The 15,839-nt window shown below is 36.9% G+C and overlaps 1 protein-coding gene across 1 annotated transcript; it reads left to right on the top strand.

Annotated features, from left to right (window-relative positions):
• Positions 1–218: 218 nt before the first annotated feature.
• Positions 219–15,710, top strand: LOC105047918 (ubiquitin-conjugating enzyme E2 2). The gene is made up of 6 exons (XM_010927051.3): positions 219–475; positions 1,705–1,836; positions 1,941–1,966; positions 6,815–6,904; positions 7,986–8,074; positions 15,353–15,710. Exons 2-6 carry the CDS (start codon positions 1,712–1,714, stop codon positions 15,479–15,481), a joined length of 459 nt encoding a protein of 152 aa, XP_010925353.1. The 5' UTR covers positions 219–475; positions 1,705–1,711; the 3' UTR covers positions 15,482–15,710.
• Positions 15,711–15,839: the final 129 nt, after the last annotated feature.

Below are 15,839 nucleotides of genomic sequence, written 5' to 3'. Positions count from 1 at the left end.
ACCATATCCAGCGGTCCAGGGGGAGGGACCTTTCAAGGCAAATGCGATACAGTAAGAACCCGCATGGAAATCCCTATGCGAATCCATGTCTGCCGTGCAACTTCCCCAGCATCCAACAGCCGAGTGAAACGTGGAACGGATCTGACGGCTCGATAACGTGTTTGTGCGATTTCGTGGGGAGGGGGCGACGAACATGATGTAAAAGTAAATGAACAGGAATCAAATTATAAATTAATTCAACCGAGGATAGAACCCTAACATTCGCCCATTTTGGTCCTTCTATATCTTGCTTCCGACTCCCTCGTTCTCTCTCCCCGTCCCTCCCTAAAAACGGGGAGCCCTATCTGATCTCTTCTCTCTCAGCTCAGCGGTAGGAAAAAAGGGGAGAAATTTGCTTTGCCGGACTCCGGCGGTAGTGGTGGTATAAAACCCTAGGCAAGGGATCGGCGGCGGTGCTCGCCGCGGTGGACTACAGGTAAAGGAATCGTTCTTGTCGCTCTTTTAATGTCGTCTTAGATTCTTTTGTGGTGGTTCGTCTCTTCTCATGCGCGATTGGGTGGTAAATGGATCTTGATAGGGGAACCCTAATTCGTCTGCAGTTACGGGAAAACCCTAGTTTCGGTTGCGGTTCTGTTGATCTCTTGTGGATTGCAGTCCCATTATTCGAGTCACTGGGGCCTGTAAGCAGAAGGAAAGCATGATTTCATTATTAGTTGCTTTTCCGGATATTGTTTTAGGAGATCTTCATGCCTCTGTATTGCGAATCGTGAATCGATTCGTACATTGGGTTCATCCCAAATTTGGTCTTTGATGTGTCTATTCTCGGGACGTTGATCTTGTTTTAATGCTAAAATAGGAACTTTTTCATAATTGGGCGTTGTAATACAGTCACCAATCAGATTTAGGAGCTTTAAACAGGATTGTCTGAGAATGCCAGTTTTACTTTTATGTAGGTTCTAGCTGTGTATTTGTAGGAAATAAATTTACTTTTGCATTTCTTCCCCCTTTTGTTGGTCCGAAATGATTTCTTGGCCCTTTTCTTTTTGTTCTTGGGATATATTCTTTTCTTCTTCAATCTGGCGATGGAATAGATCTTGGTAAGAGAAACCCTAGGTTGGAGTAACTCTATCTGCAGTTGCTGGAACCCTAGGGTTGGCTGTAGATTCTGCTAAGCTGGTGCCAATTGGACTTGAACTAATTGTGTTCCTGGAGCCTGTGAATAAGTCCTCTGTTTAGCTGTAGTGTTTCTACATTCATCCATCTTGAACAAAGAAACTCAAGATTTTAATCTTGGTTGTTTTTTTTTTTTGAATTTTATTTTTTGATTGATTATGCATTCTAATGCACCTATTTGTAAAATCATGGTGTGATGAAATTTGCATGCGTTATCAAGAATTAGGATCTCATTCATATGTGTGTGGGGCATTCCCAAATTTTAGTTTTGATATATGCAAAGATCTCCATTTTGTATGATTTATTCTTTTTTGAATGTGGAAGGTGTCAACCTTTTGGCATCTTGGTTAGGGGGCTTGAAGTAGCTGATCTGCACTTGGCTTCTAGCTAATAATTTTTAGAGAAACCAATTTACTTTTGTACTGGTTGTGTTTATCCATCTCTGGCATATAAACTGATCTTTTACATCCTTTTTTTCTTCTTTTTCCTTTCCCCCTTTGTGCATGGCATAAAATGGTATGGATTATATAGGTGGAGGATGTCGACCCCTGCAAGGAAGAGGCTGATGAGGGATTTTAAGAGATTGCAGCAGGATCCTCCTGCAGGTATCAGTGGCGCTCCCCAGGACAATAACATCATGCTTTGGAATGCTGTTATATTCGGGTATGTTTGTAAGAAACTGTAGAAAATCTGTGATTGTATTTTTCTAGATATTGCTTTATGTGGTGACTTTTGCTGATACTCTGTTCTTGGGTTTTGTTTTGCAGCCCTGATGACACCCCTTGGGATGGAGGTGAGGCAATTTAAGTACTTAAACATTTGGCTCATAAAAGAAGATGAAAGTTGGAGCATTAGACTGACTTGTTATTTGTTTGCTGTAGTTATCAGTAATTTTTTATTTAGTTATTTTTTAATCTGCTGTATTTCTTACATCAGTATTTTTTTTTTTAATGGTTAACGTTTACTAATTCTGCATGGTAGTTACCCTTTTCCCTTGCACTTCAAAGGAATGGTCAATAATATTAACATGGAAATTTTATTCTGTCTGTTTCCACATCATAATGGTAATATAGCATTTGCACAAGACTGGTTCTATTATATGATCCTTATAGTGTTGTTGCTATGTTTAATAGTATGTGACATATCTCAAGTTGCCAAGCTATGTTGTCATGTGTTATTGCTTGTGTTTTGATATGCTTTAAGTTCCTTAGTACATGTTGTTGCAAGGCTTTGGAAGGGTGTTGATGTGGCTGGAGCTGGCCACTACCCGAGGTCTGTGGTGTCGAGGAGTATTTGCAAAAGAAGTTCATACTTATCAGGGGTGTTCTGGCGGGGCATCCTCCGATGCTTAAGTTAGCCGGAGCTTTGAAAACATTAGAGAGAAAAGAGAATGAGAGCTGGAAGCAGAGAGAATTCTCCTCCCTCATTTAGAGCTTGCCCTTCTCTCGAGTTGCTTGTGCTTGCTTGCCTAAGGGTCCCCTTCGTACCTTATTTGTATGGAAGTTGAGCCCGTAGGCCGCTAGCTGGAATTTGAGAGTTTGTTAGGTCTAGCCTTGTAGGCTGTTAGGCCATGTTTTGGCCTTTTATTGAGAGAGAAATCTCTTTCACTTCTTCTGAATTGAGATTGTTAGTCATTGGTGTTAGGCGCAAGCTTCACTAGCACGACTGGTTGAGCCAGTGGTCTTGAATCCACACCTAATGTGACCTCACAATGTTATATTGGGTGCGCCTTAATGAAGAATTGGTCCTGGTCGGCGGGTTTTTTCCGTAACAGTACATATGTTTGACTTCTTATTTTAGATGAAGATTAAGCTGTTATAATATTATTTTTTTAATATTTTTGATTTCTCTTTCCTTGTATGTAGGGGTACGTAGTCTGGCGTGGTACATGCTGAAGCCATATTTAAGCTTTTCATCTAGTGTGACTTATTTAAATAAGCCCTTAAGTGGAAATACTCTAACAATTGATTTTATGCCTGGATACTAAAGTAACTCTGCTTTAAAAAAGAAAAGATATCATCATAATTCATTTCCTGAAAAAACTGGGAAGAAAGCATTTGTTAATAGCATTGGATGTCCTCAAGTGTGTTGAATCCTGCCAATATTCTAGAGAGTAGAAAAGATAGTTTATCGATGGAGATGAGAAAATGTTGAGGTGGCGTAGAATGCCATTTTCATTATGAGCAGATAGTACAACTGTACAAGGAAACAAAGAGAGGAGAGGAAGGGAGAACGAGGGGGTGTGCATTTTCTTCAACATTGATCAATAGTCAATGTTTTAATTACAATTTTATAAGGTTTGTGGTGTTATATATGAAGGCTTCAAAATACTTCAAATTTACAACTTTGATGAGTTGAAGACATCCTCTTCAAACATTCACTCTTGAAAAGACTAGAACTCGACTTCTATAACAAAAAAGAAAAAAAAATCTTTTTTTTACTAAAAACTCGAATTGGCCATCTAAGAATTTGAATAAATAATGCCTCTTTGAAGGACATTCCTTCTCCAAAAAAATCAAAAAACTATAATATAATTATAAATTTATTATTTGAGTCTTCATTGATAAAGGGCATCCAGTGCATGAGGCTTCTGCCACTGTGGTGTCTGGGGAGGGTTAGATCTACATGGTCTTATCCCAACGGAGAGGCTGTTTCAATGTTTTGAACCTATGACACTAGCTCACCGTGAAGAATTCTTACTATTGTGTGCCTAAGGCCTACCGTCATGAGATTTATTGACCTTCTCATATATCTAAAAATAAAATCCTTCATTGTGTTTCATCAATGTCCATTTATTTGAGGATTTCTATGAGTTATAACTCTTTGCAACTCAATATGCATTAACAATCTTACTTGATAAAGAAATTCTTCACGAAAGATCAAAATTCTTATGACACCATATTAATTGACCTAAAATAAAGAAGTCTTTGCTACTGAAGAAGCTAGAAGGTATATAAATCCACACACTTTAGGCCCTAGATGCCATGTAATGCCTTTTGTTTCATACCATTTTATAGGATTAGAAATATGATAACAAGAGGACCAAGATGCCTTTTTTTTACTTGGAGTATTTTTGGGCATTTGCTGTGTGTTAAATAGAGCATCTCGATGCACGAGGCTCTCACCATTCCAAGGTATGGAGAGGGTCAAACGTACGTAGCCTTACCCCCACATCTCGTTTCGGTGTTTTGAACCCATGGCACCCAAGTTACAATGGAGCAATATTACTATTGTGCCAAGACTTGCTCTCATGCTATATGCGTCAAAGGAGAACTAAAAATGGAAGGTTTTGAGATACAAAAAGCAAAACAATAAAGTGTTAAACGCCCACTTGGCATGATACTTATTGTTAGGATGTATATCACCACCCTCCGTGTTAGATCTTTTCTGTTGTTTTTCTTTCTTTTTTTTTTTTTTTTTTTGCCTGCCGGGGGGGGGGGGGGCGGGGCGGGGTTTGTGTGTAGAAGCTGTGTGGCATAACACATCTATGAGACAAGATCTGTAGTTTCGATTCCAGTACCCATACTAGTATCCAACTTGTACTGTGTCGGTGCATTTTGGTTCTTGGTACAAACACTCGGTAAGGAGGGCATATCAAGTACCCGTTTGCTATTGATATGAGTTGGTATGCTTGGTATGAACTGGTATGGTCTGGTACCATAAATTATGCTGTATGACCCTATTTGGATGGGGAGAATGAGAGCTTGGGAATTGGTATCCAAATTAGTGTATAAAGTGGGATTTCCAGTACCTAGATTCTGGTGTTTTTGTGATTTTAGTGTTTGGAGAAGGTTGGAATTCTGGTGTGGAGAGAGAGAGAGAGAGAGAGTCTGTGTGTGTGTGTGTGTGGAAGAGGAGTCATGTAGAATAAGGGAGTCAAGGATCAGTATTGGGTAAATGCAGGCTGTCTCTTGGTATTGCATTCTTGAATTAATGGTAATTTTGTTAAGTGGGATTGATGGTGAAGAGATTCCTGATTTAAAAAGGCTTTATATTCTGCCTTGAATGAGGCTGGATAGAATTAAATTCTTATTTAACACACTCCAAACCTTGGAATGAAGCAGAATAGGTAACTTATTCCCATACTGCTATCCCATTACACGCATCCCAACTGGGCCAAAGTTCTTTTTTTTGGTGAATATTTTTTTATTGTAAAATAATATAAACAGTATAAGTTCAAATAGAAAGTTAGTGGTTGGAAAAATTAAAAGAAGTGAGTATCATCACTTCATCATCATCCAAATTGTGATGTTAAATGTTGGGTCAACCATAGAAGAGCCTAAATTGAGAAAGCTTCATGGAAGGGTTTAAGAGTACAAGAAGTCGTTGTGGGTAGAGAAACCTGCTGTTTGCAATCTAAGCTCATGCAACCAAGACTCATATGTGTCAGATACAAAGGCACACAGAGTAAAAATAATTAAAAAAACCTACATTACATGTTGGATAGCTTTTATTTAACTTAGGAATGAAATTGGTACCCTACCAAAATAAATTTGCACAATAAATGATAACATTTAGTTGCATGGGTTTAGTAGTTTTCAAAATAAAAAGGAATGCTACAGGTACATAGGTTAATTTATAGATAGTATCTATTGTTATATATGGCATATATAGTTACATATAGCTGGATATATCAATTAGGATTGCATCATAGGTTAAGAAGAGGGCTGAACTTCCAAGTCTCATGATTAAGCTAGAGTTACCATTGTAGCAGGCAATGGGAGAGATGACTACTTGCTATGTTTCCATATGTGTGAGACACAAACACACAGAGTATCAACACTAGGAAATGGTAATACAGCTATTTGATCATTGAGGGAGCATGAAGGGGAGGCATCATGGAAGAATCTATCAGGATATTTATTAGTTGTCTTTTAAGGAGTTTGACTGAATAAGGATCTGAGAGCAATTTATTTCTGGACTGGCTCAAGTGAGAGGGGGTAGGTAGAGACAGGCCAGTAGATCTGCAATATGCTCATTGCTCTTTGACCATAATCATAAGCATCAAATGTTGTTTCAACTTCGGGGATATTTGTCAACCAATCCTATTAAGGGCTACCTCCAGCATTATTACGTGCTTTTCCTTTTTTCCCCCTTTCTCCCAACTTCCATCCACATTAACTTGGGCTTGCCTCTTCCTCATAGATTTACTGACACATCTTTAATCTCCTCTTTTTAACCAAGGCCACCTCAGTTCTACATTGAACATGTTTATTGAAATTTTATGGAATAAGTTTTCGTGTAACAATTATTATTTTTCATTGTCCATCGCAAAAGTGACAGCCTGAAATGCCCAAACTATATCATGGGTGTGTGGGTGTTTTTGTTTTTTGTTTTTTTTTTGGGGGGGGGGGGGGGGACAATATGTGGAGATGATTGGATGTATCATAACTATGTTGATAACATTTTCAGATATGCAATCCTTGTTTGATATACTTATTTTTAAGTAGCCTCTTTCTTCATCTTAAATTATATTTGCAAATGGCGTATCAATTCTGCAAATTTATAATTCCTGTAACAATGATGTGGTATTGCCAGCTTTGTACCATTCATAAGTGCTTGCATGACTTTGTAAGTTGTTGATTTTTGTTGTTTGGATTTTTTGCCCCCCTAACATATGAATCTATCTTGAGTTTGTCAGGTACGTTCAAACTGACACTTCAGTTTTCAGAGGATTACCCAAATAAACCACCAACTGTACGCTTTGTTTCTCGAATGTTTCATCCAAACAGTAAGTTCTGATATTAAGACTGTTCCACTCTCTAGGAATCTGGACGTGCATCACTGCTTGTAGGTCTTGTTTCATTCTGTATCTTTGTAATGACTGAAGTGGAGATAGTACTCAAGCTGAAACATCTTGATTCTAGAAAGCGAAGGCTGCATTCTAAATGATAGCAATAGTACTTATGCTGCATGAACACTTTGCAACAATAGCAAGCATGGAGAGCTGATGACCTGATGCCTCCTACTTGCTATATCAATCAATTGGGATCTATAACTTCTAAATTCCAAAGCTTAGGTCATTCATCGCATAATGGATTGGCTAGCTTTGTTGTGAATATCTTGTGTTATGATGTAATAATATAACACTTCATGGTTGGGTACCTGGTCTTTGAAATGCTTCTTTACAACTGCAATGCATTTTCTTTAATTTGGGAAGAGATGGCATGGCATTGTACACATTAGGTTCTTATTAATCAAGTTAGTTAAGGAAATCTGCTTGATTTACTCATGATGCTCCCATTGTGCATGCTGACCCATGCTACTTACCTGTTCTAACCTTCTTCCACCTGCCTATAGTTTTAAAATCTTTTCTTGTGGTAATATGTTTTTGTGAGATTTGAATAGATCAGCACCTCTGTTGTGAACCATAATAAGTGAGAAAATTTGCCCTTATTACATGGGTAAGTTGACCATCGAGTGAAGAACCATTAGCTGAGTACTAGCTCTATCTTGGAAGGTCAGAAAGTTAGAGGATTTCTTCTCTTGGTTATATTGTTAAAAGAATACTATGATACTTTGTCCATCTTCTATTTTGCACAGTAATTTGTATGTATGCTAAACAAACAAATTTATTGGTATAAGCCTTTTCACCAGGGCTGTCATTTCATCATCTTATAAAGAGTGCTATTATTCTTCAGACATGCTTAAATATTGCTTCAGCAATGACATTATAATGGCATTGTATAATTTTTTTCTGTTCTAATTTTATTGTAACAGTTTTCTGATTTTAAACCTATGTAATAGTGTTATATGTTGGGTACTAAGCCATCCTTTTCTTATTTTAACCTTTTGTGCTTGAATATTTATAGTTTATGCGGATGGAAGCATATGCTTGGATATCCTACAAAATCAATGGAGTCCAATATATGATGTAGCTGCAATACTTACATCAATCCAGGTTTGGGAATCCTCCTTTTTAAAAATGTTTGTATCCAAATGTTCTGAACTTCTGATGCTTATTTAACCATGTTTAGTTCACAAACACCATTGCACTGTCATGTACAAATGAATCCTGACAAGGAACTGAGAGTTACAACCAAATGATAATGTAGTCCATAGAATGCCTAGAATCTATTTTCAATTATCATCTTGTCATGATTTTGGTTCAAATTTATAATTATCTGTTCTTTCCAATCTATTCAAATTTCACCAATAAGATGAACTTTTAAAACCACATATGAAACTTCTTGACAATTTTGTTTTGTTGCTATTTGCTGAAAGCTACGTTACATTGGGTCGGGAAGGGTTGAAATGTAGCCAAGCTTGGGAAGGTTTGAAATGTAGCCAAGCTTGATCAATAACACTGCATTAGAGCATGGAAGGCCTGTATAAAATTTAGGAAGAGAAAAATATAGATAAAGAGACTCTAGAAGAATTCAGAAGAGAGATTTAGAAGAAAAGGGAGATTGTGTCTGTGTGGAATCCACCACGATAAATCGATAATTCATAATTACCAAAATCCAAAACTTACCTTTAGAACCTTTTTCAGGCTATGTAAATAGGCCATGAATCATACTAACCATAGCCAACTTTTAATCTAGATCAAAAGGACTTCTAATAAAATTAGAGTACAATTTCGGAATAAACTCGCTACTTAATTACGCTTGAAGCTTCTGGCCACTTTTTGACCTAGAAAACATTTGAATTTGACCGAATGTCATCTAATATCAATTTTAGATCTCGAGGAGACCTTTCCAAATTCCATGAGTCTAGGATCACCATAATCTGATATTTGTGTGAAAACATATGCCTTGTGGAAGCTTGCTGGTTCCATGTGGACTGCGATAAGCTTCAATGGTTCAATCTGACAAAGCTTTGACAGATCAATCTGACAAATCTTCAAATATATCCTGCATCAATCAAGCTTGTGTCTGATCAAGCTCAGTTTGAAATTATTTTGAGCTTGAACTCTAGGGTCAGGCTCGGTGTGTTTATGATTCAAGATTAGCTTGATTTGTAGTGAGCTGAACATGAGCCTTCAACTTGATAATCCTAAATTGAGACGAAATCAATTCAAGTATGTTCAAGCTCTGTCCAAATTTGGATTATAGCATGATTGAAGCTTGACGCAGGCCCGTATTAACGTTTAATTAAGTCCAAGAACCAAAGATCGCTGTATCGGTATCGGACGCCGTACCAGTGGCGGACCGGTACGGTATGGTACCGGTATCGTACCGTACCGACACACGGTATGCCTCGGCGTACCGGTTCGGTATCGGTACAATTTTTTTTGTTTGCATTTTATTTTATTTTTTGGCGAATGTTCAAATTATTAATTCATAAATACAATTCCAAAATTGTATTATATTGCATATTATTGACATATTTGGATTTAAATTTTGAGTTAGGTAGCGGTACAAAGATTCTTGATCCAAAATTTTTAATATATATTTATTTACATTATATTATAACTATATCATCTCAAAATTAAAGAGAAAATATATAAAATATGCATTAAAATGTATCTAAATATTTAAAATACAAAGCACAACAACTGATATACTAACCTCAAGATCTGCTCTACATTTAATTTCTCGTCGAGTGTCTGTGATGCTGGTAGATATCTAGATCATTAACATAATCTGGAGGAATATCAGTCCAACCTTCTAACCAAGCTGCACTGTACTTTTGAATATTCATCTCATAAGGCATCCTCTCTGGATTGTAAGACATCTCAGATCTCTCACTCAAATTTTGGCTCTGAGAAGTATCCTCGAGATGATGGTATGGCTGTGAAGGAGCCTATCCAAATATGACGGTAGCAAAATCTGATCCATAAGATGCTCCAGGCTGCATAGGGTAGTAACCACTAGAAGACGATGCCTCGGATACACCATATCCATATGGATCATAAGATGGCTGCGGATGATATAATCCATAATTCGAGGATGATCCAGATACATCCATGGATCCTACTCCAAGTGCAAGGTCGTCTGCCGCTGCATCATGTGTTGAACGATTTCTAGGAGCCCGTCGTCTATATGAAATCGGCTTCCTACGGTCTCTACCGACTCGTCCACCATGATCCCTATCTTGTGTAGCATGTGTAAACTGGGACTCACCGGTGAATCGAATATCCTATGGCTGTTTCATAAACAGTGATCTCCTATCCTTCAGTTTCTTTCTGATCATCAGATCCATGGCTACTACTACCAGTATCATCATCACTCTCCCTGGTGTCTGAATCTGAGCCAGATAGCTCCTGTACTCTCGAGAGGTGCACGTGCAACTGTCTTTTTTTTTCTCCTCTTAGATCCCTCTGTGACTGAGTTTCCTGTGATTGGGAGGATAGATGCCTTCTTGTTGACTGCCGACCTTGTCTATACATCTGTCACTCGAACATCTGCGAAGATGTATTGGACATTGAGTCATATGATGAATGAGTTCCTTGTGTCCCTTTAGATTGTGGCTGATCAGTTGGAACCTTATGTGGTATATTTCTTTCTGCCCATTGCTTTGGATCCACCCTGATCTCCCTAGCTATCATACTGGCTAATCATGAAGGGAATCTCGACTCATCAAGCTCTGGCTCTTACTGCTGATCTGCAAGCCATCCAATGATCGGATCGTCATCCTCGTCAGCATAATCTAGTATCGGATCAATATACTTCAGCTGTATTTCTTTCTGAATGCATTTTAGCTTCAATCTCAGATTGCAATGAACATATACAAGATCATTGAGGTATTTTTGTATCAGACGATTTCTCTGTTAGCTTTGGATTCAAAAAAATAATATTTTTTTATGTGCTTTAAAAAAATATGTTGAGCTTCAAATAATATTTTTTAATTAACTGTAATATAACACTAATTTTACATATTTTTTATTTGATAATATTTTTACTATTTAAATATTTATAAAAATATTTTTAATTTCAAAAATTTAAAAAAAATCCCAAGTTGGATTCAAATATTTCAATTGCTTGAATCGTTCTAAACATTATTCTCAATTTCAAAAAGAATTTTGATTTTTGATTTTTGATTTATCTTTTAATAATTTTTGTATAAATAAATATATGTTAAAAATATATAATTAATTAAAGTCAGTGAACGTCATGCTCTAAATTTTTTTCTTATAAATATCTGCAAGTGTAACAAAATATGATAGTTTAATGATAATTAAAAAAATTATATATAAATTTAAAATAATTTTAATAATAATTTTAAAATTTATAAATTTAAAATAAATATGTTATATGCTTCAAATAATATTTTTGAATTAATTAAAATATAACACTATTTTTACATATTTTTTATTTTATAATATTTTTTAATTTTAAATATTTTAAAAAAATTTGAGGTTAGATTTAAGTAGCTTGAATCATTTTAAACATGATTCTAAAACTCTGATTTTTTATTTTTTTAAATTTATTTTTTATGAATAAATATATATAAATATTTAAAAAATATATAATTAATAAAAATTAATAATTTTAGTGTCATCATGTAGATCGTCCAAAGATCTATCACATATAATTAAATCATACCAAAATCATAAAATTTTGGCATGATTTTCTCTTATTTTCATACTTCCTCGTTCTTATCCTATTTTTAACAACAAAAATAAAAAAAATAAAATATTTACTAAAAGAATAACATATTACCTTACTTTCGGTCAAAATTTAGCGTCTCCTTGAACTAGTACTACAATTTGATGGAATTTTTTTTTTCTTATTTTTTTGGCGTCTCAACGGTTTCGTTGAGACTTGAAAGCTTCGGGAGTTCTCTGAGAGCTCTCGAGCTTCTTAGAGAATCTATTCACCTGGACTGCCACTAAAAGACAGCCCAGGCTCCACTCCCCTCCCCCCCTTTTCCTATGTGCACATGTCGGTACGGTTCGGTTCACGTCGAACCGGACCGTTCCGGTCCATACCGCCGGGTTTTGGACGGTATGGACGTGAACCGTATTGAACCGGGCGGTTCGATGCGGTTCGGAAGGGTTTTTCGGAAAAAACCCCTGAATCGGATCGGCTGGCCGTGGTTCGGTTCGGTTCAGCCTGGTACAACTAACCCTACCAAGAACAAATAAAGTCATATATACACTTAATCCAATGGTACATATTTGTTTAATATACATATATATGCAAGCCTTATTGAGATCGGTCAATTTTTGCTATGGCTTGAAATTAATTTTTGAGCTTGTTTTGTTGATTCAAGCTTTGATTTGTCTAGCTTCCGGTCATGCTTGTTTTGAGCTTTTTCTCAGTCTGAGAAGTCAAGCTTAAGCTGGTTAGTTCATTTGGCAACCCTAGGTTTGGATATGGGTGTCAAGTGCAGGCATATATTGAGAGGTTGGATTCATCTTATTTTCAAATATTAGGATATGAGGACTTAGGTAAAGAGGATCTCTTAGACCCACTTCTCTTCGTATCTACAAAATTATGCCTATTTTATACAAACCTGTTTTCTGCACGGGTCAGGGACTGGGAAGTAAATTGCAATCAAAACCAAGGACTGAAGTAAATATTTATATCAACAGTCCTTGAATGATAAATTATATGCAAAACAGGAACTGGAACTTAATCCATTCAATTAAACGGATGCGGTCATGATCTAATGCTGTCTTTGCAACCCATGTGCATTGCATGTGTTTGTAAATCAAATCTTGACCTTCTGCGCATCCGCCTTTCCCTTTCTCAACTATCTTGTGCAGCACCATGACCTCCTCTACATGAGTGAATCCATCAATCACTGATCTCCTGTGTACTGGTGACCTTGTTGGCCAGATTGAGCCCCACCAACAGCCTATCACAAGTGGGTGCCATGCAATCTCTTCCTTTGATCTCCTCCTTCCCTCTCCCTTCCTTTAGGGTTATTCAAGGCATACATGTTGCCTTCCATCTTGTTCATCATCCAAGATCTTAATTTCTTGGACAACCTTGTGTGATGGTATTCGTAACGTGCGTATTCATAATGTGTCAAACTCATGTCTTGTACCCATAGCTGTTTCATTTTGTGTTGACATGGGTACGGTGGGTGGGGTGGTGAGTCTGGGTGTCATAGATTGAAAGCTGACATAGTGGACCTACCTTGCACCTTTTTTCCATGAAAGTCCATTCAAAACCCTTGTTGCTAAAACTATATCAATACTTATTTTGCACGTTACCCAGCTTGGCCTTTGTTTTGCTTTCTTGTTGCTTTTGAAATCTTGAGCACCTATTCATTTTGCACATTTTGTAGCATGCTCAGCTTGATTTGATTTTTTCATACTACACTCTAATGCTTTCTTTATGATTATAGCTTCTGCTGTTTTAGGTGTTCCTTTGACCTATCCTATTCTCTAATATTTCAATAGTTCGTTCCTTGTGTAATCAAATAATGTAGTTGAGTGGTCGTACTCGTATTAAGTCTGCTTAGGTGGCTAGGCATCTAGCAGAGTGGTCAAGAGTGCACCTGAGCCTAGAGAGCCAGGCATCTAGGCATCTAGGCCGCAAGTTTCAGAAATACTGATTAGAATTTGTGGGAATTAGGGGTAGGAAAAAGATAATATGTAGAAAGCCGGAGAGAACATATAGTTGCCAATCGACAAAAGCTATTATCAAAGGGTGTAATTGATCCTAAGTTTTCCATTTGCACTTGAATCATAAATTGTTCTGTACAATAGAATTTTCCTGAATCAGTGACTGTGGAAGTGCAATTGTTTCCAAGTTTTCTAACACTGACCATGTTCCTTTCCCTTAGGTTTCCGCCCATGATCTAGTTACTAATTCACACTTAGATTTTGGTGCCCATTGAGCTTATAGAGGTCATCCATCCTAACCTCACAAATCCTATTCTGTATAGAAATCCAATTTGGAGCATGCCACTTTCCGGTTGAGGTTAATTGTAACACTATCAGTTGTTGAGAAATTTAAAGAAAAGAAAGTTTTTAGATTGTAATCTTCTTTCTGATTGTTTGGTAACGAAGAGAATGTTCAAGATAGGAGAAAATAAGAGAAAACAGAAGGCCAAAATTTTCTCTTAAAGACCTAAAATGGTTCTCCAAAGCTAGTGATTTTGAGATAAAATAGTAAATAGGGAAGTAGTTTCAGGACATTCTGTGTTTTTTCTTAATCCGACCGAACATGAGAAAATTCCTATTTTATTCTTTTTTTCCTCTTCATTCTAACATGTGTGTACTTTTGTGAATTTTCTTGACAACCAACCAGAGCTCAGGACAAAACACATCTTCAAATTTAATAAAGAATAGGTAATGCAATAATGAGGTTCTTGCTGATGAGAAATGCGGACGCTGATAAGTTGTTCAGCAACCAGGCAGATTAACAGCTGCTTGCTGTTATAGCTTGTTGGACAACATTAAGCTTTCTAGGTAGGTAGTGTGTTAAAGAGACTACCACCAATTTTGTTGAGCTACCAAATTTGTGCTACTCTACATGTTGGTAGGTGACTTCCATAAGACTTGTAATTTCTTAGAGGGATTATGATGCTTTGTCATTGATGTGGGGTAAGAGTTGGTCATAAACCAGATGAGTAATGTTGGATTACATGAAGGTGATGGGATCATAGCAGCTGAGCAAATATTGTCATTGTTCCATAACTCAATTTAAGGTGTTCTTCCTCTCATAATAGAGGTCTGGAAATTAGTTTTTTCTGATATTTAACTATAATCATTTATTTGATATGTGTGTGGTTGCACAAATTTGAAAGATGTAGAAATCAACCTTAGGCCACGTAACATACCAGTTACATGAAGTATGCTAATTGACTGGGTTAGGTCATTTGCCTTGGTCTGTCTTAATGCTTGGATTTAGTGTTAGCAAAACACATTCCTAGGTTGGCCTGTTCATGGAAATTGGCTGATAGAGGGTCTTGGCCTGATTTCTTTAGATTTGTTTCGATCACATAGACAGTATCTTATATAAGTCGCCTAAATTAAATAAGTAGTTAAAAATTGAAAACTCTCTTTGACAATTACTTGATCCCCTATTCTTTCTCTTCTCCCAAGAATGAAAGGCCTGTATTTTTGCAACTGCAGGTGGAAACTCTTAGAGACAAATACTAGTATTTGTATATTTGTTCCTGTATGAATGACAAACATTGCCATTTACTGGTCCATTTTTGTATGTGGTGATAATATTATTTATAAATCCTCCTTTAATACTTTTGCCTACCAAGAGCAATTCATTAGTTAAAGTAGGAAGTATCATCTATTGACATTGGAACCACTTTTGTGTTGCAGTCACTGCTCTGTGATCCGAACCCCAATTCGCCTGCAAATTCGGAAGCTGCACGCATGTTCAGTGAAAACAAGCGCGAATACAATAGGAGAGTACGCGAGATCGTGGAGCAGAGCTGGACGGCAGACTGATGATGGATCCCATCTCCTCTGGTGGTGCTTGCCTCATCCTAAAGTTGTGGGATGCCGTTTGTAGTTAATAATTGCACTACAGATATTGTATTCCAACTTCACCAGCTTCGTGCTTGCTGTCACGATATAGTTTCGTGGCTTTCAGATATGGATATTTTTAGCTCATTTGCTTGAAGATTCTGCTATGCTTTGTGTGGTGATGCAAATATTAAATGGACCATTTGTTTCACATTTTTGTGCATATATATATTTCATTGATGAGCTGGCTTGTTGCGTGAATTGATGCTCCACTTGATCATTAACTGAAATATCAGCTAATGAATTGTTTTGCAAGGAACCTCCTGTGCTTGACTGCATT

This window comes from Elaeis guineensis, chromosome 7, assembly GCF_000442705.2.
Source record: "Elaeis guineensis isolate ETL-2024a chromosome 7, EG11, whole genome shotgun sequence".
Taxonomy (NCBI): Eukaryota; Viridiplantae; Streptophyta; class Magnoliopsida; order Arecales; family Arecaceae; genus Elaeis; species Elaeis guineensis.
The sequence above is the reverse complement of the archived record's forward strand: the minus strand, read 5'-3'. Positions and strand labels throughout refer to the sequence as shown.

Bases quoted from the DNA above. Each gene is read 5' to 3' on its own strand.
- LOC105047918 (XM_010927051.3), top strand. From the start codon at position 1,712: ATGTCGACCCCTGCAAGGAAGAGGCTGATGAGGGATTTTAAGAGATTG. The intron at 6,905-7,985 runs GTAAGTTCTGAT...GAATATTTATAG, and splicing joins TCGAATGTTTCATCCAAACA to TTTATGCGGATGGAAGCATA. The intron at 8,075-15,352 runs GTTTGGGAATCC...TTTGTGTTGCAG, and splicing joins CAATACTTACATCAATCCAG to TCACTGCTCTGTGATCCGAA.